The sequence below is a fragment of the Mobula hypostoma genome, chromosome 7 (genome assembly GCF_963921235.1).
Source record: "Mobula hypostoma chromosome 7, sMobHyp1.1, whole genome shotgun sequence".
Lineage (NCBI taxonomy): Eukaryota > Metazoa > Chordata > Chondrichthyes > Myliobatiformes > Myliobatidae > Mobula > Mobula hypostoma.
The window spans coordinates 186,727,293-186,755,187 of NC_086103.1; the positions used below are offsets into that span (position 1 = coordinate 186,727,293).

Consider the following 27,895-nt stretch of genomic DNA (forward strand, 5'->3'; position numbering starts at 1 on the left):
CTTCCCCCCCACACACAAAACCATCAGAGCTCCCTCCCCCACACAGAACCATCAGAGCTCCCCCCCACACAGAACCATCAGAGCTCCCCCCCACAGAACCATCAGAGCTTCCCCCCCACACAGAACCATCAGAGCTTCCCCCCCCACAGAACCATCAGAGCTCCCCCCCACACAGAACCATCAGAGCTTCCCCCCCACTCAAAACCATCAGAGCTCCCCCCCCACAGAACCATCAGAGCTTCCCCCCCACAGAACCATCAGAGCTTCCCCCCCACACAGAACCATCAGAGCTCCCCCCCACAGAACCATCAGAGCTTCCCCCCCCACACAGAACCATCAGAGCTTCCCCCCCACACAGAACCATCAGAGCTTCCCCCCCACTCAAAACCATCAGAGCTCCCCCCACACACAAAACCATCAGAGCTCCCTCCCCACTCAGAACCATCAGAGCTCCCCCCCACACAGAACTATCAGAGCTTCCCCCCCACACACAAAACCATCAGAGCTCCCTCCCCCACACAGAACCATCAGAGCTCCCCCCCACACAGAACCATCAGAGCCCCCCCCCACAGAACCATCAGAGCTTCCCCCCACACAGAACCATCAGAGCTCCCCCCCCACAGAACCATCAGAGCTTCCCCCCCCACACAGAACCATCAGAGCTCCCCCCCACTCAAAACCATCAGAGCTCCCCCCCCACAGAACCATCAGAGCTTCCCCCCCCACAGAACCATCAGAGCTTCCCCCCCACACAGAACCATCAGAGCTCCCCCCCACAGAACCATCAGAGCTTCCCCCCCACACAGAACCATCAGAGCTTCCCCCCCACTCAAAACCATCAGAGCTTCCCCCCCACAGAACTATCAGAGCTCCCCCCACAGAACCATCAGAGCTCCCCCCCACAGAACCATCAGAGCTCCCCCCCCACAGAACCATCAGAGCTTCCCCCCCCACAGAACCATCAGAGCTCCCCCCCCACAGAACCATCGGAGCTTCCCCCCCCACAGAACTATCAGAGCTCCCCCCCACACAGAACCATCAGAGCTTCCCCCCCACACAGAACCATCAGAGCTTCCCCCCCCCACACAGAACCATCAGAGCTCCCCTCCCCCACACACAAAGCCATTGGAGCCCCCCCCACACTCAGAACTGCGTGCCATCAGCCTGGGGCAAGGCCAGGCTCAGCCTCACTGACTGGGCTCAAACAGGGAGAACGTGGCTATCTCGTTGGAGTTTAGAAGAATGAAGGGGGATCTCAGTGAAGCATTATCGAATGTTGAAAGGCCTAGATAGAGTGAATGGGGAGAGGATGTTTCCTATAGTGGGGGTGTTATAGGCCTACTTAACCCCAGCCTGATCACAGGACAATTTACAATCACCAATTCACCTACTAACCAATAGATCTTTGGACTGTGGGAGGAAACTGTAGCATCCAGAGGAAACCCATGCTCACATGGGAGGACACTGGAATTGAATTCCCAACTTGGACACTGTGAACACTGGACACGGGGTAGTGGGGCATGGGTGGGCACGGGGAGGGGACAGGGAGGCAGGACCTCCTGCCGAGGGGAGAGGGGCTGGGCACCCACACGGGATGAGGTAGGGACATCACAACGCAGTGCGCCGAGTTCTTCAATGAAAACTCGTCATTTGTGCCAGGGTTAGGGAATTGTGCTGTGTGTGATTCCAGTTGTCTGCTAAGTCTACCGAGGATGACTTCATGTGCAGTGGTCTGGCTCCTGCCCAGTCCCCTCCTGAAGCCATATAACACAGAGCTGGAAGAAGTCAGTGGATCAGGCAGCATTGGTGAGGGAAATGGACAGGTAGAGACCCTTCACCTGCCCTGCTCTTGAAATTTATTTATTTAGGGATACAGTGCAGAACAGACCCTTGTGGCCCTACGAGCCGTGCTGCCCAGCAACCAACCGATTTAACCCCAGCCTAATCACAAAATAATTTACAATGACCCATTAACCTACTAAATGGTAGGTCTTTGGACGGTGGGAGGAAACCCACGCGCTCATTGGGAGAACATACAGAGACAGCGTTGGAACTGAACTCTGAAACACTCTGAGCTGTAACAGCGTCACACTATGGTACCAGCTGACACAATGTCACACAGCCTCAGGAGACTCAGAGCCTGGCCTGACCCTCTCTTGCAGTATACACACATGCAAACTCTTCCAGTCATGGCTGCCATCTCCCTCGGCTCATCCTGTGGTCTCCAGGCTAATTGCCAACACATCCGGAGAGAAAAATCACAGGGGCATCAATGTAACTTTTTGCTTGAACACCTCAGTTCTGAAAATAACTCCAGCAGATAGAGCAGGCAGGCACTGAAACCTCCAAATCTACATCCGACTAGATTCTGTATTCAATCTCCATGGGCAGGGATTTACCAGGGTGATGCTTGGATAAAGAGCATGTCTTATCAGGAGAGGTTGAACAAGCCAGGGCTTTTCTCTTTGGAGCAAAGGAGGATGAGAGGTGACTTGATAGAGATGTACAAGAGTGGACAGCTAAAGACATTTTCCCCAGGGCCGAAATGGCTAACATGAGAGGGCATAATTTTAATGTGATTGGAGGAAAGTATAAGGGAATGTCAGAGGCACGTGGAGCACACTGCCAAGGATGGTGATGGAGGCAGATACCTCAGGGATATTTAACAGGCTCATTGATGGGCATGTGGATGATAGAAGAATGGAGGGCTGTGTGGGAGGGAAGAGTTAGATTGATCTTGGAGTATGTTAAAACATTGGCATAACATCAAATGGGCTGAGTTGTGGTGTTCCATGGTCTGTGTTTGTGTTGCATGTTCATTTCACAGCTCATGATTGAAGGCAAGAATGTGAGGTATTCTCCATTCTCCCTCAGCCAGAGGCACTTGGCCTGCCCCCAACGCAGCACAGAATGGATGCAAGCTAGTATTCCAATGCCTTCTGCTAACCTAGCATAGTTTGCAAACCTCTCTGAACTCCAAGAACAACCCCAGCTTTCCCTGGCACTACACCCCCCACCCCCCCACCGACTTCCCAGAACTTGAGCCTTAAGTCCAAAGTCAACATGCGATGGACGCGAGTTTGAGTGAGTCTGGGGCCAAGGACTGGAGACCCGGAAGTAGCCTGTCCTGGGCTGGAGGCCTCTCTGTGTGAGAGTGAGTGTGAGCTGTTGTTTGTAGCTTGTGTTGTTCTGCTGAGCCCCGTGGGCTCGCAATGTTGGCATCAGAATGTGGCCGCACCCCCCCCCCACTCCCCGGACATCCTTCAGCAGATTTTGCTGTACATTCCAACGTACGTATAAATAAACCTGAATGTTTGCAGCTTTTGGCAGTAGGTACAGAGGAACAGAGGAGATGTCAGGCGTAAGTTTTTTTACTCAGAGAGCGGTGAGTGCCTGGAATGGGCTGCCGGCAACGGTGGTGAAGGCAAGAATATGATCTTTTAAGAGACTTTTGGATAGGTACATGGAGCTTAGAAAAATAGAGGGCTATGGGTAACACTAGTAATTTCTAAGGTAGGGACATGTTCATCACAGCTTTGTGGGCCGAAGGGCCTGTATTGTGCTGTAGGTTTTCTGTTTCTATGTATTCAGGCCCCAGCACCCTGACTCAACTCTGTCCAGTTAGCAGTTCTGGAGGTTTCACTGCATCACCTGACTTTGAATGGCTTGTGTCTATCATGGTATAGCTGTTAGGCCAACATGCCCACCCACCACACCCTGCCTTCCTACATCATCGAGGAGGCTGGCTGTTTGAATGACTCTGTACTGTCTGAAACATGAATAAATAGCCCACATTGAATTGCCTTCTGATTTTTCTCCCGGTTAACTGGCAGGCCAGCACATTCTGCTCACACCAGACTGGGAAGCAGTCTCACCAGTCCAAAACAAAGGCTGCTGTCAAGGGACAGCTCAGAGCGATAGGAAAGTGGAAGCAGGGACAGGGAAAGAGGAAGTAGTAAGAAATTGAATGAAGTTAAGAGTAAAATGGGAAGGGTAGGCACACAACAAAATCAAAACCACACAGCAGCCAGCAGACTAAACTGTGTAAGGTTTCCAACTCCAACTGGACCACACTATTGGATAACAGACGTACTCAAACATCTAACAGAAGCAATGTGATCACTCCAGTCGATAACAAATGTACTCAAATACATACAAGGATGCAAACACTCACAAACCACACACAGCTAAAAGCCAAACTACAGGAGTGAACCCACAGGTCGGGCAGCAGCATGGAGGGAAATGAACCATCGATGTTTCAGACTGAGACTCTTGCACTGTCCATTTCCTTGCACAGATGCTGACTGACCTGCTGAATTCCTCCGGTCTTCAGTGATGGTCACGGGTGCAGACACGTGCACAGACACGTGCACAGAAACAGATGCGCGCGCGCACGCACACACACACTCACACACACACACACACACACTCACACACACACACACACACAAAACAATCCTCAGCAGCTTCATAAAGGATAGGCACTGTAAAATCAGGAAGGAGGCTGTTTGCTTCCTGATGGTCGGACGATGTTCAATCCCATTCATAACTCCTGTCCGTACTTGCATGCAGAACAACCTAGACATCAATCAGGCATGACCTCACAAGTAGTGATTAGCATTCACCCCTCTTCTGAGTGAAGAAATTAGCCTCTCATATTCCACCTAAACATTTCATCTTTCAACCTTAACCCCCCTAATCTCAGTGGGAACAGCCTACTTGCATTCATCCTATACCCCTCAGAATCTCTATCAAATCTCCCCTCAATCTTCTATGTTCTAGGGAATACAGTCCTAAGATACTCAATCTTTCCAAATAACTCAGTCCCAGCAACATGATTACAAATTTTCCCTGTACTCTTTAAATCATACTGATAAGTTTCTTGTAGGAAGGTGACTAGAACTGCACATAATACTCCACATTTGTCCTCACTAATGTATTGTACAACTTCAACATAACATTCCATCTCCTGTATTCAATACTCTGATTTATGAAGGCCAATGTGGCAAAAGCTTTCTTTACAACTCTATCTACCTGTGACGCTGTGTTCAAGGGCTTGTAGATCTATATTCCCAGATTCCTCTGTTCTATCGCACTCCTCAGTGCCCTACCGCTCACCATGCAAGACCTACCCTGGCTGGTCCTTCCAAAGTGCAACACATCACACTTGACCGCATTAAATTCCATCTGCCATTTTTCCAGCTGCTTCAGGTCCCACTGCAAGCTTTGATAGTCTTCCTCACTGTCCACTAGACTCCAATCTCGGTGTCATCCGCAAATCTGCTGATCCAGTTTACCACATTATCATCCTGATCGATCATATAGATGACAAAGAACAACAGACCCAGCACTGACACCACTAGTCACAGGCTTCAAGTCAGAGAGGGAACCATCTACTAACACTCTCTGGCTTCTCCCGCAAAGCCCATGTCTAATCCAATTTACTACCTCGTCTTGAATACCAAACGACTTAACATTCTTGAACAATTTCCCATGTGGGACCTTGTCAAGGACCTTGCTAAAGTCCATGTGGACAACATCCACTGCCTTTCCTCTATCAACTTTGCTGGTAACCTTCTTGAAAAACTCCTTAAAATTGGTTAGACATGACCTATCATGCACAAAGCCATATTGACTATCCCTAATTAGTCCTTATCTATTCAAATACTTACATAACTGGTCCCTAAGAATACTTTCCAATAACTTGGCAGCCCATGCCTGAGATGGCAAAGCCTTGGCTCTGTACACTTCCAACGATGGGGGAGTGTAAGTGCAAGGGATAGGCGTGACACAGGTACGGAACCGCGAGGACGAAAGATGGTTTTCGAAGGTAGTGGAGCTGGAGACACAGCGTGCCTGGAGGAAGTGGGATCTTCCCAGTGCCTGGAGGAAGTGGGATCTTCCCAAGCTGAAGATCGCTTGGCAGAGCTTTGGATTTAGGAGCCCTTCCACATTTCTTTCCCTCTGTAGTCCGAGTACGACACTCCCTACACCATCACAGCTGCAGACACTGGGGGCTGAGAGAAGATCCTACCTGGTCCTTTAGCGTGTTCTGCGAAAGGACTCCCAAGTCCCTCTGCATCTCAGATTTTTGGATTTTCTCCTAGTTTATAAAATAGTCCACACGTTTATTTCTACTACCCAAGTGCATGACCATGCATTTTCCAACATTGCATTTCATTTGCCACTTTTCTTGCCCATTCTCCTAATCTGTTTAAGTCCTTCTGCATGCTACCTGTTTCACCAACACTACTTGCCCTTCCAACAATCTTTGTATCATCTGCAGACTTGGCAACAAAGCCACCTATTCCATCATCTAAATCATTTATATACAGCATAAAAAGCAGTTCCAAGACTGACCCCTGTGGAACACCACTAGTCACTGGCAGCCAACCAGACAAAGATCCTTTTATTCCCACTCACTGCCTCCTTCCAATCGGCCAATGCTCTAACCATGCCAGTAACTTTCCTGTAATACCATGGGCTCTTAACTTGGTAAGCAACCTCATGTGTGGCACCTGGTCAAAGGCCTTCTGAAAATCCAAATATACAACATCCACTGCATCCCTTTTATCTATCCTACCTGTAATCTCCTCAAAGAATTCCAACAGGTTTGTCATGCAAGGTTTTCTCTTAAGGAAACCATGCTGACTTTGTCCTGTGTCACCAGATACTCTACTTACTCTGTGTCACCTCATCCTTGGCAATTGACTCCAACATCTTCCCAACCACTGAGGTCAGGCTAACTGGTCTATAGTTTCCTATCTGTTGCCTTCCTCCTTTCTTAGGGCAGAGTGACATTTGCAATTTTCCATTCCCTTGGCACCATGCTAGAGTCCAATAAAACCATAAGACCATAAGATATTGGCTTATCGATTCTGCTCCGCCATTTAATCATGGCTGATCCTTTTCTTTCCCCCTCCTCAGCCCCACTCCCAGGCCTTCTCCTAGTAACATTTGAAGCCGTATTCAATCAAGAACCTATCGAGCTCTCTCTTAAATACACCCAATGACCTAGCCTCCACAGCTGCCTGTAGTGCTAAATTCCACAAGTTCTCCACCCTCTGGCTAAAGAAGTTTCTCCGCATCTCTGCTTTAAATGGGTGCCCCTGTATCCTGAGGCTGTCACCTCTTGTCCTAGACACACCCACCATGGGAAACATCCTTTCCACATCTACCATTTCTAGGCCTTTCAACATTCGAAAGATTTCAATGAGATCACCCCTCTTCTTGCAAAATTCCAGCAAGTACAGACCCAGAGCCATCAAATGTTCCTCGTATGATTACCCTTTCATTCCTGCAATCATCCTTGTGAACCTCTGCTGGGCCCTCTCCAATATCAGCACATCTTTTCTAAGATGGGGAGCCCAAAGCTGTTCACAATACTCGAGGTAAGGCCTCACCAGTGCCTTATAAAGCCTCAGCATCACATTCCTGCTCTTGTATTCTAGACCTCTTGAAATGAATGCTAATATTGCATTTGCCTTCCTCACCACTGACTCAACCTGCAAGTTAACCTTCAGGGTGTTCTGCACAAGGACTCCCAAGTCCCCTTGCAACTCAGATTTTTGGATTTTTTTCCCCATTTAGAAAATTATCTGCACAATAATTTCTTCTACCAAAGTGCATGACCATGCATTTTTCAACATTGTATTTCATTTGCCACTTTCTTGCCCATTCTCCTAATCTGTCTAATTCTCCTAATTTTTGAAAGATCATTACTGATGCCTCCATAATCTCTACCACTACCTATTTCAGAACCCTAGGGTGCAGTTCATCTGGTCTGGGTGACTTATGTACCTTTAGGTCTTTCAGATTTTTGAGCACCTTCTCCCTTGTAATAGTAACTGTACTCACTTCTCTTCCCTTGCACCCTTCAACATCTAAGCATTACTAAATGACAATAAAAGAGGACTGCGTGTCCTCATAATCTACTCTAGCACACTGCTAGTGTCTTCCAGAGTGAAGACTGATGCAAAATACTCATTTAGTTCATCTGTGATCTCCTTGTCGCCCATTATTATTTCTTTGGCCTCATTTTCTAGTGGTCCTATATCCAGTTTTTTACATACTTGAAAAAGCTTTGATATTGTTCGTTCATATTTCACCTTTTGCCTCCTAATGATTCTTTTAGTTGCTCACTGTAGTTTCTTAAAAGCTCCCCAATCCTCTGTCTAACCAATAATTTTTGCTTTGTTGTATGCCCTCTGTTTTGCTTTTACATTAGCTTTGACTTCCCTTGTCAGCCATGGTTGTACTATTTTGCCATTTGAGTATTTCTTTGTTTTAGGAATACATCTATCTTGCACCTTCCTCATTTTCCCCAGAAACTCACACAATTTCTGTCATCCCTGCCAGCATCTCCTAATTTACTTCAGCCAATTACTTTCTCATACCACTTTAATTTTCTTTACTCCACTGAAATACTGCTATGTCAGACTTTACTTTCTCCCTATTAAAATTCAAGTTGAACTCAATCATATTGTGATCACTGGTTCCTTAGAGTTCTTTTACGTTAAGCTCCCTAATCACCTCTGGTTTATTACGTAACACCCAACCCCCTAGTAGGCTCAACGACAAACAGCTCTAAAAAGCTATCTCATAGGCATTCAACAAACTCAGTTACCTCATCAGGTAACTGAAGAGAGCACCTTGGTGTATGATGCAAACCCACTACTGATATCAGGTTCATGGGCCTATAATTTCCCAGCATATTCTTAATGTCTTTCTTAAACAACAGAATAACATTAGCCATCCTCTAATCCTTTGGCACCTCACCCTAAGACCTGATGAATGGTCTAGGCTCAAAACGTCTACTGTTTATTTCTCTACACAGATGCTGCCTGACCTGCTGAGTTCCTCCAGTATTTTGTGTGTGTTACTCTGGATTTCCAGCATCTGCAGAATCTCGTGTTTGGGATCCTTCCTCATCTGGTCTGCATGCTTTCTTTTAAATTTGACTTGCATGGCACACAAAGATATTCCACTGCATCTCGGTCCACTGACAATCAAACAATACGTTGGCTTTACCAACAATGCCCACACTCTGTGAGTGAACAGTGAAAAGAGACACAAATGCGCGCGCGTGCGTGCGCACACACACACACACACACACACACACAAACACCCCCCATCAGAAATGTTAAACAGGAGCTGGAGGTCAGAGCAAGCCAGGCAGGCAGGCAGGAAGAGAAGGAAACGAGCAGTACCCGTGACTCCGAGTTCGCACACGGATTCCAGCGGTGACATCAGGAGGGGGAAGGTCATGAATGGTTTCCAGCGAAGGATAGTGGGAGAGGTGATGGAAGCAGGTGTGAGTGCAGGAGGAGGATGAGGTAGGTCCAAACACATCAGAACAGGGACACACATAGGAAAGGCTTTGCATACGGCGGAGAGATGCCCTGTTGCTCCGCTGAAGAGATTCACTCTGGCCAGCATTAAAACCTTCTACCAACCTCTGCGAGCCAGCAGCATGCTGGGGGTCAACCTGGCGTTGGCGAACAGATGGGTGCACACTGAGGGAAGCTGCGAGGAGAAGAGAAGAAGGTGAGTTAGAGCAAAGGAAACAACCTCCCTTCCCTCCCTCCGTACTGCAGGGCACGAATGCGTGAAGGGTGGTACAGTAGCACAGCGGAGGTAGCGTAGCAGTCAACATAACGCTTTTGCATTGCCAGCGATCGGGGTTCAATTCCAGCCACTGTCTATAAGGAGGTTGTATGTTCTCCCCGTGACCACATGGGTTTCCTCTGGGTGCTCCGGTTTCATCTCACAGTCCAAAGTTAGGGCTAGTGAGTTGTGGGCATGCAATGTTGATGCCGGAAAATGGAGACAATTGTGGGCTGCCCCCAGGACAATCCTTGGACTGTGCTAGTCATTGACGAAAATGACACACTTTGTGGTGTTTCGAAGTTTCACTGTACATGTGACAAACAAAGCTAATATTTAACCCTAGGAGTGCCCTGTGCCGGTGAAGCGGGGCGGGGCGCTGAGCTCCAGCATTACAGGCCACCCGGCGAGGAGCGGAAACCTTGTGGTCGTTGGGTGGCTCGGAGCAGCCTGAGAGGGGCAGGAAGCTGTCGGATGAACGAAGCCAACCTACGGCCCTCAGCGAGCAGGACCATGGGCAAAGGGGCAGTTTGCCTGTCAACTGCCCTGCTACTGACTGAAATACTGTGCAAACAACGACAGGAGCAAGCTGAAGGGTTATTAGACGTGGTTGTGCAAAAGCTTCCACACGACAGGAGTGGTACTGGGCAGGCTGTGGGGGTACAGCTGTTAGATCAGTGGCAAGGACACCTTCAACCACATTTCAGGGACTGACCAAACGTGCTTGTCACAAGAGTGGAAAGAAAGGGGGGGGGAAGGTGAAGGTGGAGATGGGTGTGAGAGGAAGTCGTAGAGGAGGGAGTGGAGGTCAGAGAGAGAGAGAGATGGGGGTAGGATGGAAAGGAGAGGGAAGGGAGAGTGAGAAGGTCTGAAGGAGAAGGGAAGAGAGAAGAGAAGAGGTCAGGGCAGATCGGACACGTGCCTCTATAGTGATCACTCCACATATTACTGAGAGCAGTGCCGTTCCCGGGATGCAGGAGCAGTTTCCTGAACTCATCTCGTATGTTCCTGCACAGCGGATACAGTGATGCTTTGAGAAACTGACTGATCCTGAAAGGGGGTTTGATGTGTCCATGTGAGGAGGGATGACAGGTGGAGGAGGGCAGAGTGGGAATAGTGACAGAGGCTGGGAGGTGAGAAGTGGAGATGAGCAGAGGTTAGTCTCAGATCAGATGAAGTAGGTGAGGGTGTTGGAGGGGGCTGGGTAATCAGTTGCGTGGAGGGATTCTGCCTTTCAGTAGCTGCAGGTAGTGACTGAGCTCAGCTGCACAGACACCACTGGCCCATTTTGCTTTTCTGACACCTACTGCTCTAGCTCGATACCCACCCTGACGCCTGAGGAATAACCTGCATTCTGATGGGCTTTGCAGGACATACCCAAAGTAGAAATGAAATAACATCTGGTCGAGTTGTAATTTGCAGTAATGGGCCCTTTGGCCCATCACTTGCCCATCTACACTGCTTGCCCAAACTGAGCCCATTACCTATCCCCTACCAATCAAAATCTCTCTGAAAAGCAGTGAATGTACCTCATTCCACAGCCTCGTCTGGTAGCAAGCTTGAGATTTTAATTACTCTGTTGACTTAAAAACTTTCCCCTCAAAATGCTCTTTAAAGCTCCTTCCTTTAAACCTACGCCCTCTTGTATTCAGTATCTACTGTATGTCTCTCATAATCCCACATTAGGTCACCCCTCAAACTCCCTCACTCCAGGGAAAACATGCCTAGCCTATTCATCACTCCCCATAACAAAAGTCCGTAAGGCAAAGGAGCAGAATTAGGCCATTCGGCCCATCGAGTCTGCTCCGCCATTCAATCATGGCTGATCCATCTTTTCTCTCCTCCTCAATCCCAGTTCCCAGGCTTTTCCCCGTAACCTTTGATGCCATGTCCAATCAAGAACCTATCAATCTCTGCCTTAAATACACCCAACGACCTGACCTCCACAGCTGCACGTGGCAACAAATTCCAAAAATTCACCACCCTTTGGCTAAAGAAATTTTTCCGCATCTCTGTTTTGAAAGGGTGCCCCTCTATCTTAAGGCTGTGCCCTCTTGTCCTAGACTCTCCCACCATGGGAAACAGCCTTTCCACATCTACTCCATTTAGGCCTTCCAACATTCAAAAGGTTTCAATGAGATCCCCCCATCATCCTTCTGAATTCCAGTGACCCAGAGCCATCAAATATTCCTCGTATGTTAACCCTTTCATTGCTGGAATCATCCTTGTGAACTTCCTCTGGACCCTCTTTTCTAAGATGAGGGGCCCAAAGCTGTTCACAATACTCAAGGTGAGGCCTCACAGGTGCCTTTAAAAGCCTCAGTATCACACCTTTCCTCTTGTATTCTAGTCCTCTTGAAATGAATGCTAACATGGCATTTGCCTTCCTCACCACTGACTCAACTTGCAAGTTAACCTTTAGGCTGTTCTGCACAAGGACTTCCAAGTCCCTCTGCATCTCAGATTCCTGGACTTTCTCCCGGTTTAGAAAATAGTCCGCACATTTAGTTCTACTACCAAAGTGTATGACCATGCACTTTCCAACATTGTATTTCATTTGCCACTTTCTTGATCATTCTCCTAATCCGTCTAATTCCTTCTGCATCCTACTTGTTTCCTCAACATTACCTGCCCCTCCACTAATCTGCTATCATCTGCAAACTTGGCAACAAAGCCATCTATTCCATCATCTAAATCATTGATATACAGCACAAAAAGAAGCGGTCCCAACACTGACCCCTGTGGAACACCACTAGTTATCGACAGCCGACCAGACAAGGATCCTTTTATTCTCACTCACTGCCTCCTACCAATCAGCCAATGCTCTAGCCATGTTAGTAACTTTCCTGTAATACCATGGGCTCTTAACTTGGTAAGCAGCCTCATGTGTGGCACCTTGTCAAAGGCCTTCGGAAAGTGCAAATATATAACATCTCTTTATCTATCCTACTTGTAATCCTCAAAGAATTCCAACAGGTTTGTCAGGCAGGATTTTCCCTGCCTATCCTTCTGAATATTTATCTTGACACTAATGGCCTTGTGATCACTAGATGCAAAGTGTTGCACGACACCTGCCCTGTCTCATTCCCTAACAGGAGATCTAGTATCACACTCTCTCTAGTTGGGACTTCTATGTACTGATTAAGGAAACTTTCTTGAACACATCTGACAAACTCTATCTCATCTAGTCCTTTTACAGTATGGGATCTACAATTAATATATGGGAAGTTTAAAATCACCTACCATAACAACCTTATGTTTCTTGCGACAGTGTGCAATCTCTCTACAAGCTTGCTCCTCTAAATCCTGCTTACGACTGTGTGGTCGATAATATATTCCCAATAATGTGGTCACCCTTTCTATTCCCCAGAACAGCCTCAGTAGATGATTTCTCCAGTGGGTCCTGTTGAAGCACTGTTGTGCCATCCCTCCTGCTCTACCATGTCTAAAGCAACACAACCCCAGAATGTTGAGTCGCCAGTCCTGCCCCTCCTGCAACTAAGACACTAATGGCTACGATATCATAATTTTGCATGCTGATCCATGCCCAAAGCTCATCCACATTTCCTACAATACTTCCTGCATTGAAAAATATGCAGCTCAGAACATTAGTCCCACCTTTACCTTTTGATTGCTGACATTGTATGTAGGCTTAACAACCTTCTCCAAAACCTCTCCACTGGTTGCCAACCCCCTGCAACTCTAGTTTAAACTAACACCCTCCCCCCATACAGTACTAGCAAACCTTTCCGCTAGTCCCCATTCTGTACAGGTGCAAACCATCCCTTCTGTACAGGTCCCATCTTGACTGGAAGACAGCCCAATGATTGAAAAATCTGAAGTCTTCCCTCCTACACCAATCCCTTAGCCACATATTTAACTGTATGATTACTCTTCCTAGTTCTGGCCTCACTAGCACGTGGCATGGGTAGCAATCCTGAGATCATAACTCTGGACATCCTGTCCTTTAACTTAGCACCTAACTCCCTGAACTCATTTTGCGAGACCATGTCACCTGCTCCTACCATGTCATTCTACTCATATGGACGACGACCTCTGGCTGCTCACCCACCCACTTAAGAACGCTGAGGACTCAATTTGAGATGTCCCTGTCCCTGGCATCTGGGAGGCCACATACATTCCAGGAATCTCGTACTTGTCCACAGAACCTCCTGTCTGTTCTCCTAACCATTGAATCTCCTATCACTATAGCGTTAAACCTTTTTCAACCAGTTTTGTTTATCTCCACTCTTACCAATCATTTCCCCATCCCTGTCATCTTCTCCTTTCCCGATTTCTTAATGACTCAACTCAGGTTCTCCCAGAGCCCAAGTGGAACAGGAACTGGACTTAGGGAGTGAGCTAGCTGTTGTGAAAGGCTGGTGCCTGACCCATTAGCCTGAATGAAGGGAAGCTCCTCATCACAGTGTCCATTCTGGCAGCTCAGTCATTACCAACAAAGAGGTAAACAGCAGTACAGCATGCCCTGCAATTGGTGAGCGTCAGTGGTGATAAAGAAACAGAACATATGTAATCTCAAACCAGTGGAGCTCCATGTTGACAGATTGTCTAGGGGTGTCCTGGAGCGATCAGTGACTCTGTGATCCATTAACCATGCCATATCTGGTGCCAGACAATCCGTGAAAAGAAACAGGAAAATATACAAAAACAATCAGCACGGCCTCATATGCAAACACAAATGCCCTGAAATGGGAAAGACTACAAAAAAGAAGTGGATAAAGCTCAGTTCCCCTTTTATAGATTCCACCTCCAACTGGTAAAACACAATCAGTAGCTGTGTCACAAAAACATAGAAAACCTACAGCCCAATACAGGCCCTTCGGCCCACAAAGCTGTGTTGAACATGTCCTTACTTTAGAAATTACAAAGGGTTACCCATATTTTTCTAAGCTCCATGTACCTGTCCAGGAGTCTCTTAAAAGACCCTATCGGATCTGCCTCCACCACCATTGCCGGCAGCCCATTCCACGCACTCACCACTCTCTGCGTAAAAAAACTTACCCCTGACATCTCCTCTGTACCTACTTCCAAGCACCTTAAAAATGTGCTAGCCATCTCAGCCCTGAGAAAAAGCCTCTGATTATCCACACGATCAATGCCTCTCATCATCTTATACACCTCTATCAGGTCACCTGTCTTCCTCTTCTGCTCCAAGGAAAAAAGGCTGAGTTCACTCACCCTGTTCTCATAAGACAAGCTCCCCAATCCAGGCAACATCCTTGTAAATGTCCTCTGCACCCTTCCTATGGTTTCCACATCCTTCCTGTAGTGAGGCAACCAGAATTGAGCACAGTACTCCAAGTGGGGTCTGACCAGGGTCCTACATAGCTGCAACGTTACCTCTCAGCTCTTGAATGCAATCCCACGACTGTTGAAGGCCAATGCACCGTATGCCTTCTTAATCACAGAGTCAACTGGTGCAGCAGCTTTGAGTGTCCTATGGACTCGGACCCCAAGATCCCGCTGATCCTCCACACTGCCAAGAGTTTTACATTAATACTATATTCTGCCATTAAATTTGACCTACCAAAATGAACCACCTCACACTTATCTGGGTTGAACTCTATCTACCACTTCTCAGCCCAGTTTTGCATCCTATCAATGTCCCGCTGTAACTTCTGACAGCCCTCCACACTATCCCACAACACCCCCAACCTTTGTGTCATCAGCAAATTTACTAACCCATCCCTCCACTTCCTCATCCAGGTCATTTATAAAAATCACGAAGAGTAGGGGTCCCAGAACAGATCCCTGAGGCACACCACTGGTCACTGACCTCCATGCAGAATATGACCCGTCTACAACCACTCTTTGCCTTCTGTGGGCAAGCCAGTTCTGGATCCACAAAGCAATGTCCCCTTGGATCCCATGCCTCCCTACTTTTTCAATAAGCCTTGTATGGGGTACCTTATCAAATGCTTTGCCGAAATCCATATACACTGCATCTACTGCTCTACTTTCATCAATGTGTTTAGTCAGATCCTCAAAAAATTCAATCAGGCTCGTAAGGCACGACCTGCCTTTGACAAAGCCATGCTGACTATTCCTAATCATATTATGCCACTCCAAATGTTCATAAATCCTGCCTCTCAGGATCTTCTCCATCAACTTATCAACCACCAAAGTAATATTCACTGGTCTATAATTTCCTGGGCTATCCCTACTCCATTTCTTGAATAAAGGGACAACATCTGCAACCCTCCAGTCCTCTGAAACCTCTCCCATATCCATTGATGATGCAAAGATCATTGCCAGAGGCTCAGCAATTTCCTCCCTCGCCTCCCACAGTAAACTGGGGTACATCTTGTCCAGTTCCCCACAGGTCACATCCTGCTCTGACCAGTCAAACATGGTCAGCAGCTCTATCCCCAACAGACCCGTTCCCCCTCTGGCGGGACAAGCACTGTCATCAGCTCTGTCCCACACAGATCGGTTCTCCCTTAAACTGGTCAAACACAGTCAGCAGCTCAACCCCACAAAGTTCAGTTCCCTCTCTGACCAGACAAACTCTGGTATAGTCCCCACAGATAAATTACCTTTCCCACTGATCAAACACAGACAGCACCTCTGTCCCCCACAGATCAGTTCCCCCTTTGACCAATCAAACAGTCAGCAGCTTTCCCCACAGATCGATTTTCCTCTGACCGGTGAAACGCAGTCAGCAGCTCTGTCCCTCGCAGATCAATCTCCCTCTGACGGGTCAAACACCGTCAGCACCTCTGTTCCCCACGGATCGAATCCACCTCCGGCTGGTCAAACAAATTCAGAGGCTCTGTCCCCTACAGGTCGGTTCTCCCTCTGACCAGACAAACAGTCTGCAGCTCTGTCCCACACAGACTGATTCCACCTATGATCAGTCAATGGGGGCTCCCTGTGGCTCAATGAATTTTTTTGAGTATGACTAAACACATTGATGAAGGTAGAGCAGTAGATGCAGTGTATATGGATTTTGGCAAAGCATTTGATAAGGTACCCCATGCAAGGCTTATTGAGAAAGTAAGGAGGCATGGGATCCAAGGGGACATTGCTTTGTGGATCCAGAACTGGCTTGCCCACAGAAGGCAAAGAGTGGTTGTAGATGGGTCATATTCCGCATGGAGTTTAGTGACCAGTGGTGTGCCTCAGGGATCTGTTCTGGGACCCCTCCTCTTTGTGATGTTTATAAATGACCTGGATGAAGAAGTGAGGGAATGGGTTAGTAAATCTGCTGATGACACAAAGGTTGGGGGTGTTGTTGATAGTGTGGAGGGCTGTCAGAAGTTACAATGGGACATCGATAGGATGCAAAACTGGGCTGAGAAGTGGCAGATGGAGAACAACCCAGATAAATGTGAGGTGGTTCAGTTTGGTAGGTCAAATATGACGGCAGAATATAGTATTAATGGTAGACTCTTGACAGTGTGGAGGATCAGAGGGTTCTTGGGGTCTGAGTCCATAGGACACTCACAGCTGCTGTGCAGGCTGACTGTGTGGTTAAGGGCGTATACGGTAAGTTTACGAGCCGAGAGGTAATGAATGTTACAGCTAGATGGGAGTCCAGTCAGACCCCACCTGGAGTACTGTGCTCAGTTCTGGTCGCCTCACTACAGGAAGGATGTGGGAACTATAGAAAGGGTGCAGAGGAGATTTACAAGAATGTGCCTGGATTGGGGAGAATGCCTCATGAGAAAATGTTGAGTGAACTTGGCCTTTTCTCCTTGGAGCGATGGAGGATGAGAGGTATTGATCGTATGGATAGTCAGAGGCTTTTTCCCAGGGCTGAAATGGCTAACATGAGAGGGAACACTTTTAAGGTGCTTGGAAGTAGATACAGAGGAGATGTCAGGGGTACGTATTTTATGTAGAGAGCGGTGAGTGCGTGGAATGGGCTGCCAGCGACGTGGTGGAGGCAGATACCACAGGGTCTTCTAAGAGACTCCTGGATAGGTACGTGGAGCTTAGAAAAATAGAGGGCTATGGGTAACCTTGGATAATTTCTAAAGCAAGTACATGTCCGGTACAGCATCGTGGGCTGAAGGGCCTGTACTGTCTGTAGGTTTTCTATGTTCTATGACTCAGTCCTACTTATCAGGAACACCAGGCCTGGCCATGGTCCAATGCCAGACCCAGAATAACACATCCAGCCCTTCCAGAATGAGCAATAAGTGCAGCATCCCTTGACCCCTTCAGCTGGGGAATGTGGCTGTCAGTGTAAGGAACAAATATCATGTTCCAATTAACATGATTAATATGAGGGGACATAATTTTAAGGCGACTGGAGGAAAGTATAGAGGTATGCTGGGTATAGGATTTTCACTCAGAGAGTTGTGGGTACATGAATGTGCTGCCTGCGGTGGTGGTAGAGGCAGATACATTAGGGGCATTTAAGAGACTCTTAAATAGACACATGGATGACAGAAAAATGGAGGGCTATGGGGGAGGGAAGGGTTAGATCAATCTTAAAAGTTGAAAGGTCAGTACAACATCATGGGCCAAAGGGCCTGCACTGTGCTGTACTGTTCTATATTTTAGTCCAAATTCACTGCCTGATGGGAATACAGGAAAATGGGAGCAAGCTACGGTTGAGGAAGATGGTTAGAGAATGACCTGCAGCGGAAGTGTTGGATACAGATTCAATTTTAACATTTGAGAAGAATGGATGGAAGGAGTATAGAGGGCAGGTCAATGGGACTAGGCACAGATTAGATGGGCCAAAAGGCTGTGGGGAGTCGAGGGAGGTAGTGAATGTGGTGCTGAGTGAGCTTTAGCCTGGTTGTCTGTGTTGCAGTTCCTGTGGTAATTACCAAGATCAGTTACTTACATTGGAGGGTGACGGGGGTGACCAGCTCCTCTTCCATGTCATCCAGGTCATCAGTCAGGATGAAATGTGTTGGCGTGGATCTGCTCTGTCCAAGCCAGCTTGGATCCATGTTCAGTAATGAGTGGAGAGCACTGATGCCAGGATTGTTGACAATTTGAAACTTGCAGAGCACCTCGATCTGCTGCCAGCGATGGAGTCGCTCCCGCAGTGCAGCGGTAACCTCACTCAGAGACTGCCTGTGGAGGAAGGGATGCTGTGGATGCCATAGCTCAGTCAACAGGCACAATCAACAAGTCCAGGTATTTCTGAACCTTTTTATTCCAGCCCAGAAACATTGACAGCAACTCAGATTCACTGAGCTCTCCACCTCAATAGTCCTTCTTGTTCAGCCTCTCAATCTCTTTCACCCATCACCTCCCAGCTTCTAACATCCCACCTCCCCCCACACCTGGCCTCAGCCAGCTTCTCACTTCGTCCCCAAGAGTGGAACAAGAAGGTGATGATGGGCCGGTGGGGAAAGGAGAAAGGAGTAAGAAGGGAGCCAGAATGGGGCCCTCCTCCTTCACTTTTGCCCATGGTCCATTATCACTTTCATATAACCATATAACAATTAAAGCACGGAAACAGGCCATCTCGGCCCTTCTAGTCTGTGCCAAACGCTTACTCTCACCTAGTCCCACCGACCTGCACGCAGCTCATAACCCTCCATTCCTTTCCTGTCCATATACCTATCCAATTTTTTTTTAAATGACAAAATTGAACCTGCCTCTACCACTTCTGCTGGAAGCTCATTCCACACAGATACCACTCTCTGAGTAAAGAAGTTCCCCCTTGTGTTACCCCTAAACTTTTGCTCCTTAACTCTCAACTCATGTCCTCTTGTTTGAATCTCCCCTACTCTCAATGGAAAAAGCCTATCCACATCAACTCTATCTATCCCCCTCATAATTTTAAATACCTCTATCAAGTCCCCCCTCAACCTTCTACACTCCAAAGAATAAAGACCTAACTTGTTCAACCTTTCTCTGTAACTTAGGAGATGAAACCCAGGCAACATTTTAATAAATCTCTTCTGTACTCTCTCAATTTTATTGACATCTTTCCTATAATTCGGTGACCAGAACTGTACACAATACTCCAAATTTGGCCTCACCAATGCCTTGTACAATTTTAACATTACATCCCAACTCCTATACTCAATGCTCTGATTTATAAAGGCCAGCATATCAAAAGCTTTCTTCACCACCCTATCCACATGAGATTCCACCTTCAGGGAACTATGCACCATTATTCCTAGATCCCTCTGTTCTACTGCATTCCTCAATGCCCTACCACTTACCATGTATGTCCTATTTTGATTAGTCCTACCAAAATGTAGCACCTCACATTTATCAGCATTAAACTCCATCTGCCATCTTTCAGCCCACTCTTCTAACTGGCCTAAATCTCTCTGCAAGCTTTGAAAACCTACTTCATTATCCACAACGCCACCTATCTTAGTATTATCTGCATACTTATTAATCCAATTTACCACCCCATCATCCAGATCATTATTGTATATGACAAACAACATTGGACCCAGTACAGATCCCTGAGGCACACCACTACTCTCTGGCATCTCCCATCCAGCCACTGTTAAATCCATTTTACTACTTCAATATTAATACCTAACGATTGAACCTTCCTAGCTAAACTTCCGTGTGGAACCTTGTCAAAAGCCTTACTTTAGTCCATATAGACAACATCCACCGCTTTACCCTCATCAATTTTCCTAGTAACCTCTTCAAAAAATTCAGTAAGATTTGTCAAACATGACCTTCCATGCACAAATCCATGTTGACTGTTCCTAATCAGACCCTGCCTATCCAGATAATTATATATACCATCTCTAAGAATACTTTCCATCAATTTACCCACCACTGACGTCAAACTCACAGGTTGATAATTGCTAGGTTTACTCTTAGAACCCTTTTTAAACAATGGAACCACATGAGCAATACGCCAATCCTCCGGCACCATCCCCATTTCTAATGACATTTGAAATATTTCTGTCAGAACCCCTGTTATTTCTACACTAACTTCCCTCAAGGTCCTATGGAATATCCTGTCAGGACCTAGAGAGTTATCCACTTTTATATTCCTTAAAAGCGCCAGCACTTCCTCTTCTTTAATCATCATAGTTTCCACAACTTCCCTACCTGTTTCCCTTACCTTACACAATTCAATATCCTTCTCCTTAGTGAAACCGAAGAAAAGAAATTGTTCAAAATCTCCCCCATCTCTTTTGGCTCTGCACATAGCCGTCCATTTACTTTTTCCTCAGCCCTTTACCACTTCTACCTATCACCTCCCAGCTTCATTCCCCCCCTCCTCCACCAACCCATCTTTCTCTTCAACTCAATATATTATTATTCAACTGTACGCATGTATACTGCCAAATGAAGTGATGTTCCTCTAGACAAAGGTGCACAACCCAGTACATATAACACACACAACACAAAAGTAGTATTACCACAAATAAATTAACAAATAATAGGATTCAATTTACATCACAAGTTAAAAAGTAAACATATAACATGTTGATTCCAGGAACGAAAGGAAGGGTTTCATACGAGGAATGTTTGATGGCTCTGGGTCTGTACTCGCTTAAATTCTGAAGGATGGTGGGGGCGGGGGGGATCTCACTGAAACCTTTTGTATGTTGAAAGGCCTAGACAGAGTAAATGTGGAAAGGATGTTTCCCATGGTGGGACAGTCTAGGACAAGAGGGCACAGCCTCAGAAAAGAGGGGTGCCCTTTCAAAACAGAGATGCAGAGAAGTTTTTTTAGCCAGAGGGTGGTGAATTTGTGGAATTTGTTGCCACACGCAGCTGTGGAAGCCAGGTTGTTGGGTGTATTTAAGGCAGAGATTGATAGGTTCTTGATTGGACATGGCATCAAAGGTTACGGGGAGAAGGCCAGAAACTGGGGTTGAGGAGGAGAATAAAAACAGGATCAGCCATGATTGAATGGTGGAACAGACTCGATGGGCCAGATGGCCTAATTCTGCTCCTATGTCTTATGGTTTTATAATGCTACTGGTGCTTCATGCATGATGAAACTGGGTGGTGGCAGGGAGTTCAGTAGTCTTACGGTCTTGGGGAAGGAGCTATTTCACATCCTAACAGTTCTTGTCCTAATACTATGGTACCTCCTGCCTAATGGTAGGGGTCAAAGAGATTGTTGAATGGATGGGGGTGGGGATCACTGACAATGCTAAGGGTCCTGTGTATGCAGAGCTCCTGGCAAGCATCTTGGATGGGTGGAAGAGAGACCCCAATGACCTCCCTGCAATCCACATAACCCTCTATAGGGACGCAGTCAGATATCTTGCCAGCTATCACCTCCAGTATCTTGTGTGTGTTGCTCAGTCCCAGAAACCAAGATCCCAAAATATTCCCTTACATCTAGCCCCAATTTAGGAATAAATTGCCAGAGAAATTAGTGAGGCAGAAAACTGATAAATCCCAAGGTATTGTGATCTACGACCCAGAAGGGGTAACGAAGGAGGCAGTGGATAGAACATACAACAATATAGCACAGGATCAGGCTCTTCAGCCCACAATGTTGTGCTGAACCAATTACATTAGTTATCAAATGGTCAACTAAACTAATCCCTTCTGTCTACACAATGTCCATATCCTTCCATGTTCCTCACATTCATGTGCCTATGTAAATGTCTCCTAAAAGTCTCTAATGTTTCTGTCTCTACCCCCACCCCAGGCAGCACATTCCAGGCATCCACCACTCTCTGTGTAAAAATCCTTGTCCCTCACATCTCCTTTGAAATTACCCCCCTCACCTTAAATGTATGACCTCTGGTATTGGGAAACAGATACCGTCTGTCTACTCTATGCCTCTCATAATCTTCTAAACCTCTATCGATCTCCCTTCGGCTTCCGCCACTCCAGAGAAAACAACCCAAGTTTGTCCAAGCCCTCGTTATAGCTCATGCCCTCCAAACCTCTTCTGCACCCTCTCCAAAGCCTCGACATCCTTGCTATAACGGGGTGACCTGAACTGCATGCAGTACTCCACACGTGGCTTAACTTGGGTTTTATAAAGCTGCAACACAAACTTCTGACTTTTGTCGACTGTACTCTTTTCCATAGCTGATGCCTGGCCCGCTGAGTTGCTCCAGCATTTTGTGTAGATTCTGGAAAGGTTTCTTGCAGACTAGAGACCACAAAACATGACCCACTATTTAAGAAAGGAAGCAAAGAGAAAACACAGAGAACTGACAACCAGCTAACCTGAACTGATGGGTGGAAGAACACTGGCAGCTATAATAAAAGATCAAGCCACTAAGAAGATAATAGCATAACTGAGCAATCCCCTCTCTGGTTCCCTCTGCAACATGGGTTCGGTGCTTACTTTGCAGCCAGGATTTTGTGATCTACGTCATCGAGCGAGGAGCTGTGTGCCACGTGGAAAGTTCCAAACAAGGTGTTTCTCTTCTTCTTTATTTTCTCTGCCTGTGGAAGGGATGTGGGGAGGGGAAGGGGGTGGGGGTGGAAGTGAGAGACGAAGAGGGAAGAACTTGCAGAAATTCAGCTTCAGAAGGTGAGATTTTTAAAGTGATGTGCTGCTCAGAGCCTGTGTGTGTTTGGCAAAACCAAGCAGAAAAATAATTCACTTCAATTCAATGCAAAGGCTGGTTGTCTGTACATAGAACATTACAGCACAGTACAGGCCCTTCAGCCTGTGATGACGTGCCAATCTTTTAACCTATTCCAAGACCAATCTAACCCTTCCCTCCCACATAGTCCTCTATTTCTCTATCATCCATGTGCCTATCTAAGAGTCTCTTAAATGCTCTTACAATATCTGCCTCTACCACCACCCTGACAGGTGAAAGGTGTTCTACACACCCACCACCCTGTGTGAAAAACCTACTTCTGACATCCCCCCCCATACTTTCCTCCAATCACCTTCAAATTATGCCACAATTTAGCCATTTCCGCTCTGCAAAGTCTCTAGCTGTCCACTCTATATATGGCTCTTATCATCTTACATATCTCTATCGTCACCTCTCTTCCTCCTTTGCTTCAAAGAGAAAAGCCCACGATTGCTCAATCTCCCCTCACAAGGCATGTTCTCGATAAACCTGAGATTCAACAAGCCATCAACTTGTTGAATTCAGTGCTCCTCCAAAGATCGTGGTACATTTACCCTGCAAGTCTGCTGGAGGCCCAAAGTGTGCACCAGGGTAACTCTGTTCCAAGTTGGCATTTTGGAATTGCATAGTGCTATTTCAGCATCGGCGATCCGGGTTCAATTCCTGCCACTGTCTGTAAGAAGTCCGGACGTTCTCCCCGTGACTGCATGGGCTTCCTCCCATATTCCAAGGATGTATGGGTAAGTAGGTTAATTGGTCACACAGGTGTCACTAGGCAGCACAGGCTCATTGGTGCAGAGGGCCTGTTATTGTACTGTATCTCTAAATCAAAACAAAATGAATAAGGACTGGGTGACCACTTTGCAGAGCACCTCTGTTCAATTGTCAGGAGTGACTCCGAATTTCCAATCACCTGTCACTTGATCTCTCCATCCCACGCCAAGTTCCGCCTTGGACTCTTCTGTGAGGCATTAGAACACAGAACAGTACAGCACAGTACAGACCCTTCATCCCATAATGTTATGCTGACCTTTTAATCTAGTCTTAGAGCTAACCGTTCCCTATCTCATAGCCCTCAATTTTTCTATCATCCATGCGCCTATCAAAGAGTCTCTTAAATGCCCCTAATGTATCTGCATTTACCACCATTCCTGATTTCTGGTTCCATTTACCCTCAACTCTCCTGTGTAGAAAACCAAACTCTGACATCCCCCCTGCACTTTCCTCCAATCACCTTAAAATTATGTCCTCTTGCCATTTCCGCCCAGGAGAAAAAAATCTCTGGCTGTCCATTCGATCTATGCCTCTTAACATCTTGTACACCTCTGTCAAGTCACCTCCCATCCTCCTTAGTTCCAAAGAGAAAAGCCCTATCTCACTCAACCTTTCCTCACAAGACATTCTCTCTAATCCTGGCAGCATCCTGGCAAATCTCCTCTGCACTCTCTCTAAAGCTTCCACATCCTTCCTATAAAGAGGGGACCATATCTGAGCACGATACTCCAAGTATGGCCTAACCACAGAATAGTACAGTACAGTACAGGCCCTTTGACCCACAATGTTATTCTGACATTTTAACCAACTCTAAGATAAATTCTACCCTTTCTTCCTACATTGGCCCTCCATTTTTCTATTTAAGAGATTTCTGATTGCACCCTAATCTATCTACTCAAGAGTTTCACAGAGCTAAAACATTATTGTTGAATTTCCGACAGCACTCACCCCTTCCTTGGCGATATACAGCTGCCTCTCAGCGCTCTGCTTCTTGATATTGTAGTACTGCACTTCCACTTCGTGAGTCAGCTGCAGCCACTTCTGCAGAGTTTCTGGTGGGGACCAGCTCCCACGCGATTCCAGCTCCTTCTCCGCTTTCTTCAGTGCCATGCGCACCTGAGAGAGGGAGGTCTCTGTTTCATTCCCCATGTCAAGCAAGCAGGTGTGTGTCACTTCAGTGAAGATACCCCTTTCACAGGGCTGTCCTGCAGGGTACCTCTGCACCTATTCCGTCCCTCATTCAGAGAGCCACAGGGCTCATGCGTAGCTGGATTCAGGAGTCTCACACACACACACACACACCCCCACACGCACGCAAGCACACATACGCACGCAAAACCTCCCACATCAGCCTAGCATGGGACCAATTTCAAAAGATTAGTTTTACTTATGACATGTAGATCGAAACAAAAGGTGAAATGCATCATTTACGTCAAATCAAATCAGCGAATATGTTCAGGGAGCAACCCGGAAACATCACCACACTTCCGCCGCCACCAACAGAGCATGTCTATAATTTTCTAACCCCAATCCGTGGGAGAAAACCAGAGTACCCAGAGGAAACCCACGCAGTCAAGGGGAGAACATACAAATTCCTTATAGACCATAGTGAAAGTTGAATCCAGGTCACTGGCACTGTAAAATATTATGCTAGCTGATACACTACAATGGTGCCAAACCAGTCCTCCAACTGGTAGCCCGTGTGCTGGATCAACCCAACCATCTCAGCACTAACTCTCTCTCTGATCTAGGACCAGGACCCACTCCACACGTGCAGGCCTCATGACGGCACGGGACAGGAGCGTAGTGGTTAGCGTACTGCTTCACAGCACTAGTAACCCGGGTTCAATTCCCACCACTGTCTGCAAGGAGCTTGTATGTTTTCCCCATGACCGTGTGGGTTTCCTCCCATATTCAAAACACATATCGGTTAACTGTGGGCATGCTCCATTGGCGCTGGAAGCCTGGCGACACTTACCGGCTGCCCAGCACAATCCTCGGACTGTGCTGGTTGTTGGTGCAAATGACACATTTCTCTGAATGTTTTGATGTACATGTGACAAATACAGCTAATCTTTAAACTTTATCATCCTGTCTCCCTCATCACAGGCCCCACTCTGCTCGAGGCACAGGACAGACCATTCTGCACACATCAGATGTAAAGCCCTGAACTTGCTTTCTGAACCCCAGTGTCTGTTCTTCACCATCCCCACCCCCAGCTGGCAGTGAACTGAAACTGGCTGAATCCACAACCCCCCTGTATGAACTGTCCACCACCCCCCTCCGTACGAACTGTCCACCACCCCCCTCGTACGAACCGTCCACCACCCCCTCCTTGTATGAACCGTACACCACCCCCTCCCTGTATGAACCGTACACCACCCCCCCGTACGAACTGTCCACCACCTCCCCCGTACGAACTGTCCACCACTCCCCGTACAAACTGTCCACCACCCCTCCGTACGAACTGTCCACCACCCCCCCTGTACGAACCGTCCACCACCTCCCCTGTACGAACCGTCCACCACCCCCTCCCTGTATGAACCGTACACCACCCCCTCCCTGTATGAACCGTACACCACCCCCCCGTACGAACTGTCCACCACCTCCCCCGTACGAACTGTCCACCACCCCCCCGTACGAACTGTCCATGACCCCCCCTGTATGAACTGTCCACGACCCCCCCTGTATGAACTGTCCACAACCCCCCCTTGTATGAACTGTCCACAACCCCCACTGTATGAACTGTCCACAACCCCCCCTGTATGAACTATCCGCAGCCCCGATCCCAGCGAAGGATAAAATTCCCACCTGTTCCAGCTCCTCCTCAGCATATTTCTGGCGGCTGAGCTCATTCTCCGTGCCCTCCCGCAGCTCACGCAGTCGCTGGGCTTCCTGCTTCGCCGCGTTTATCTCGTCCCGCAGCTTCTGCTCCAGGTTCACCTTCTCCACCTCCACTGACCGATGCTCCTCCTGTGCCTTCAGGAGCCTGTGAACCCAACCAGCGGGAATGGTTAATCCCAGAGACACGGCCCGTTTAAACCCAGGCACATCACCCACACCGACCACTGACCGGTGCTCCTCCTGTGCCTTCAGGAGCCTGTGAACCCAGCCAGCAGTCACGGTTAATCCCAGAGACAAACCCTTAGCACATCCCTTGCAACAACCATGCAAAACGGCCCCACTGCATGCCAACTGCAACTGAAGGGGCCACACAGAGCACAAAAGGACAGATGGGGCCTGGAGTCCCAAAGCACCTCCAATGTGCGGGAAACACACAAATGCTGGAGGCACTCAGCAGGTCAGGTGGCAATTCTTACTTCTTGCCCTCCTCCTCCTCTCTTTTCCCATTCACCATTCCCGTTTCCTTCTCAGCCTTTCATATCTCCTCACCCATCCATCAGCTCCCCCCCGGTTCCCCTCCTCTTCCCTTTCTACCAATGTCCACTCTCCTCTCCTACCACATTCCTAGCAGCAAAATTAGGTCATTTGACCCATCGAGTTTGCTCCGCCATTCCATCATGGATGACTTATTATCCCTCTCAATTTTACCTCCTACCTATCACCTTCCAGGATCTTCCCCACCCCCCACCCACCTCCTCCTCACTTGGTTTCACCTATGATCTGACAACTTGCACTCCTCTCGTTCCCTGACCTCTTCCCTCCCCCTTTCTTTCCAGTCCTGATGGCCTTAGCCTGAAATATTGACTGCATATTCATTTCCATAGATGCTGACTGACCTGTTGAGTTCGTCCAGCATGTTATGTGCCTTGCTGAAGATTTCCAGCATCTGCAGAATCTCTTGTGTTTACTTGCTGTGCAGGGGAGCTCTGCAAACCATTGTGTGACTGCTGGAGCTTCTGCAGGTGACAGTGTTGTCTCACTGTCAGAGGATGTATTTAAAGTCAGGGCATGGAGCTCATTATACAGCCACACTCAACTTGCGTTTTGAAAAGGCAAGGCTGCTTGGGAGGAGGCACTAAACGCTGCCCATCATCCTAAAGAGCATACAGGAAATCTGCAAACATTAGAGGAGT

The 27,895-nt window shown here is 47.5% G+C and overlaps 1 protein-coding gene across 2 annotated transcripts in view; it reads right to left on the reverse strand.

Annotated features, from left to right (window-relative positions):
• The window catches only part of stim1b (stromal interaction molecule 1b), a 227,240-nt gene that overhangs the window by 12,456 nt on the left and 186,889 nt on the right, over positions 1 to 27,895 (reverse strand). Inside the window, exons 7-12 of one of the 2 annotated variants that reach the window (XM_063054787.1) lie at positions 26,670 to 26,847; positions 24,807 to 24,974; positions 22,841 to 22,941; positions 18,428 to 18,663; positions 14,149 to 14,229; positions 9,456 to 9,525 (exon numbers count right to left, since the gene is read on the reverse strand). In XM_063054787.1, the coding sequence (XP_062910857.1) occupies positions 9,456 to 9,525; positions 14,149 to 14,229; positions 18,428 to 18,663; positions 22,841 to 22,941; positions 24,807 to 24,974; positions 26,670 to 26,847 (834 nt within the window). The remainder of the gene's footprint in view (positions 1 to 9,455; positions 9,526 to 14,148; positions 14,230 to 18,427; positions 18,664 to 22,840; positions 22,942 to 24,806; positions 24,975 to 26,669; positions 26,848 to 27,895) is intronic. The other variant, XM_063054788.1, reaches the window with a different exon arrangement.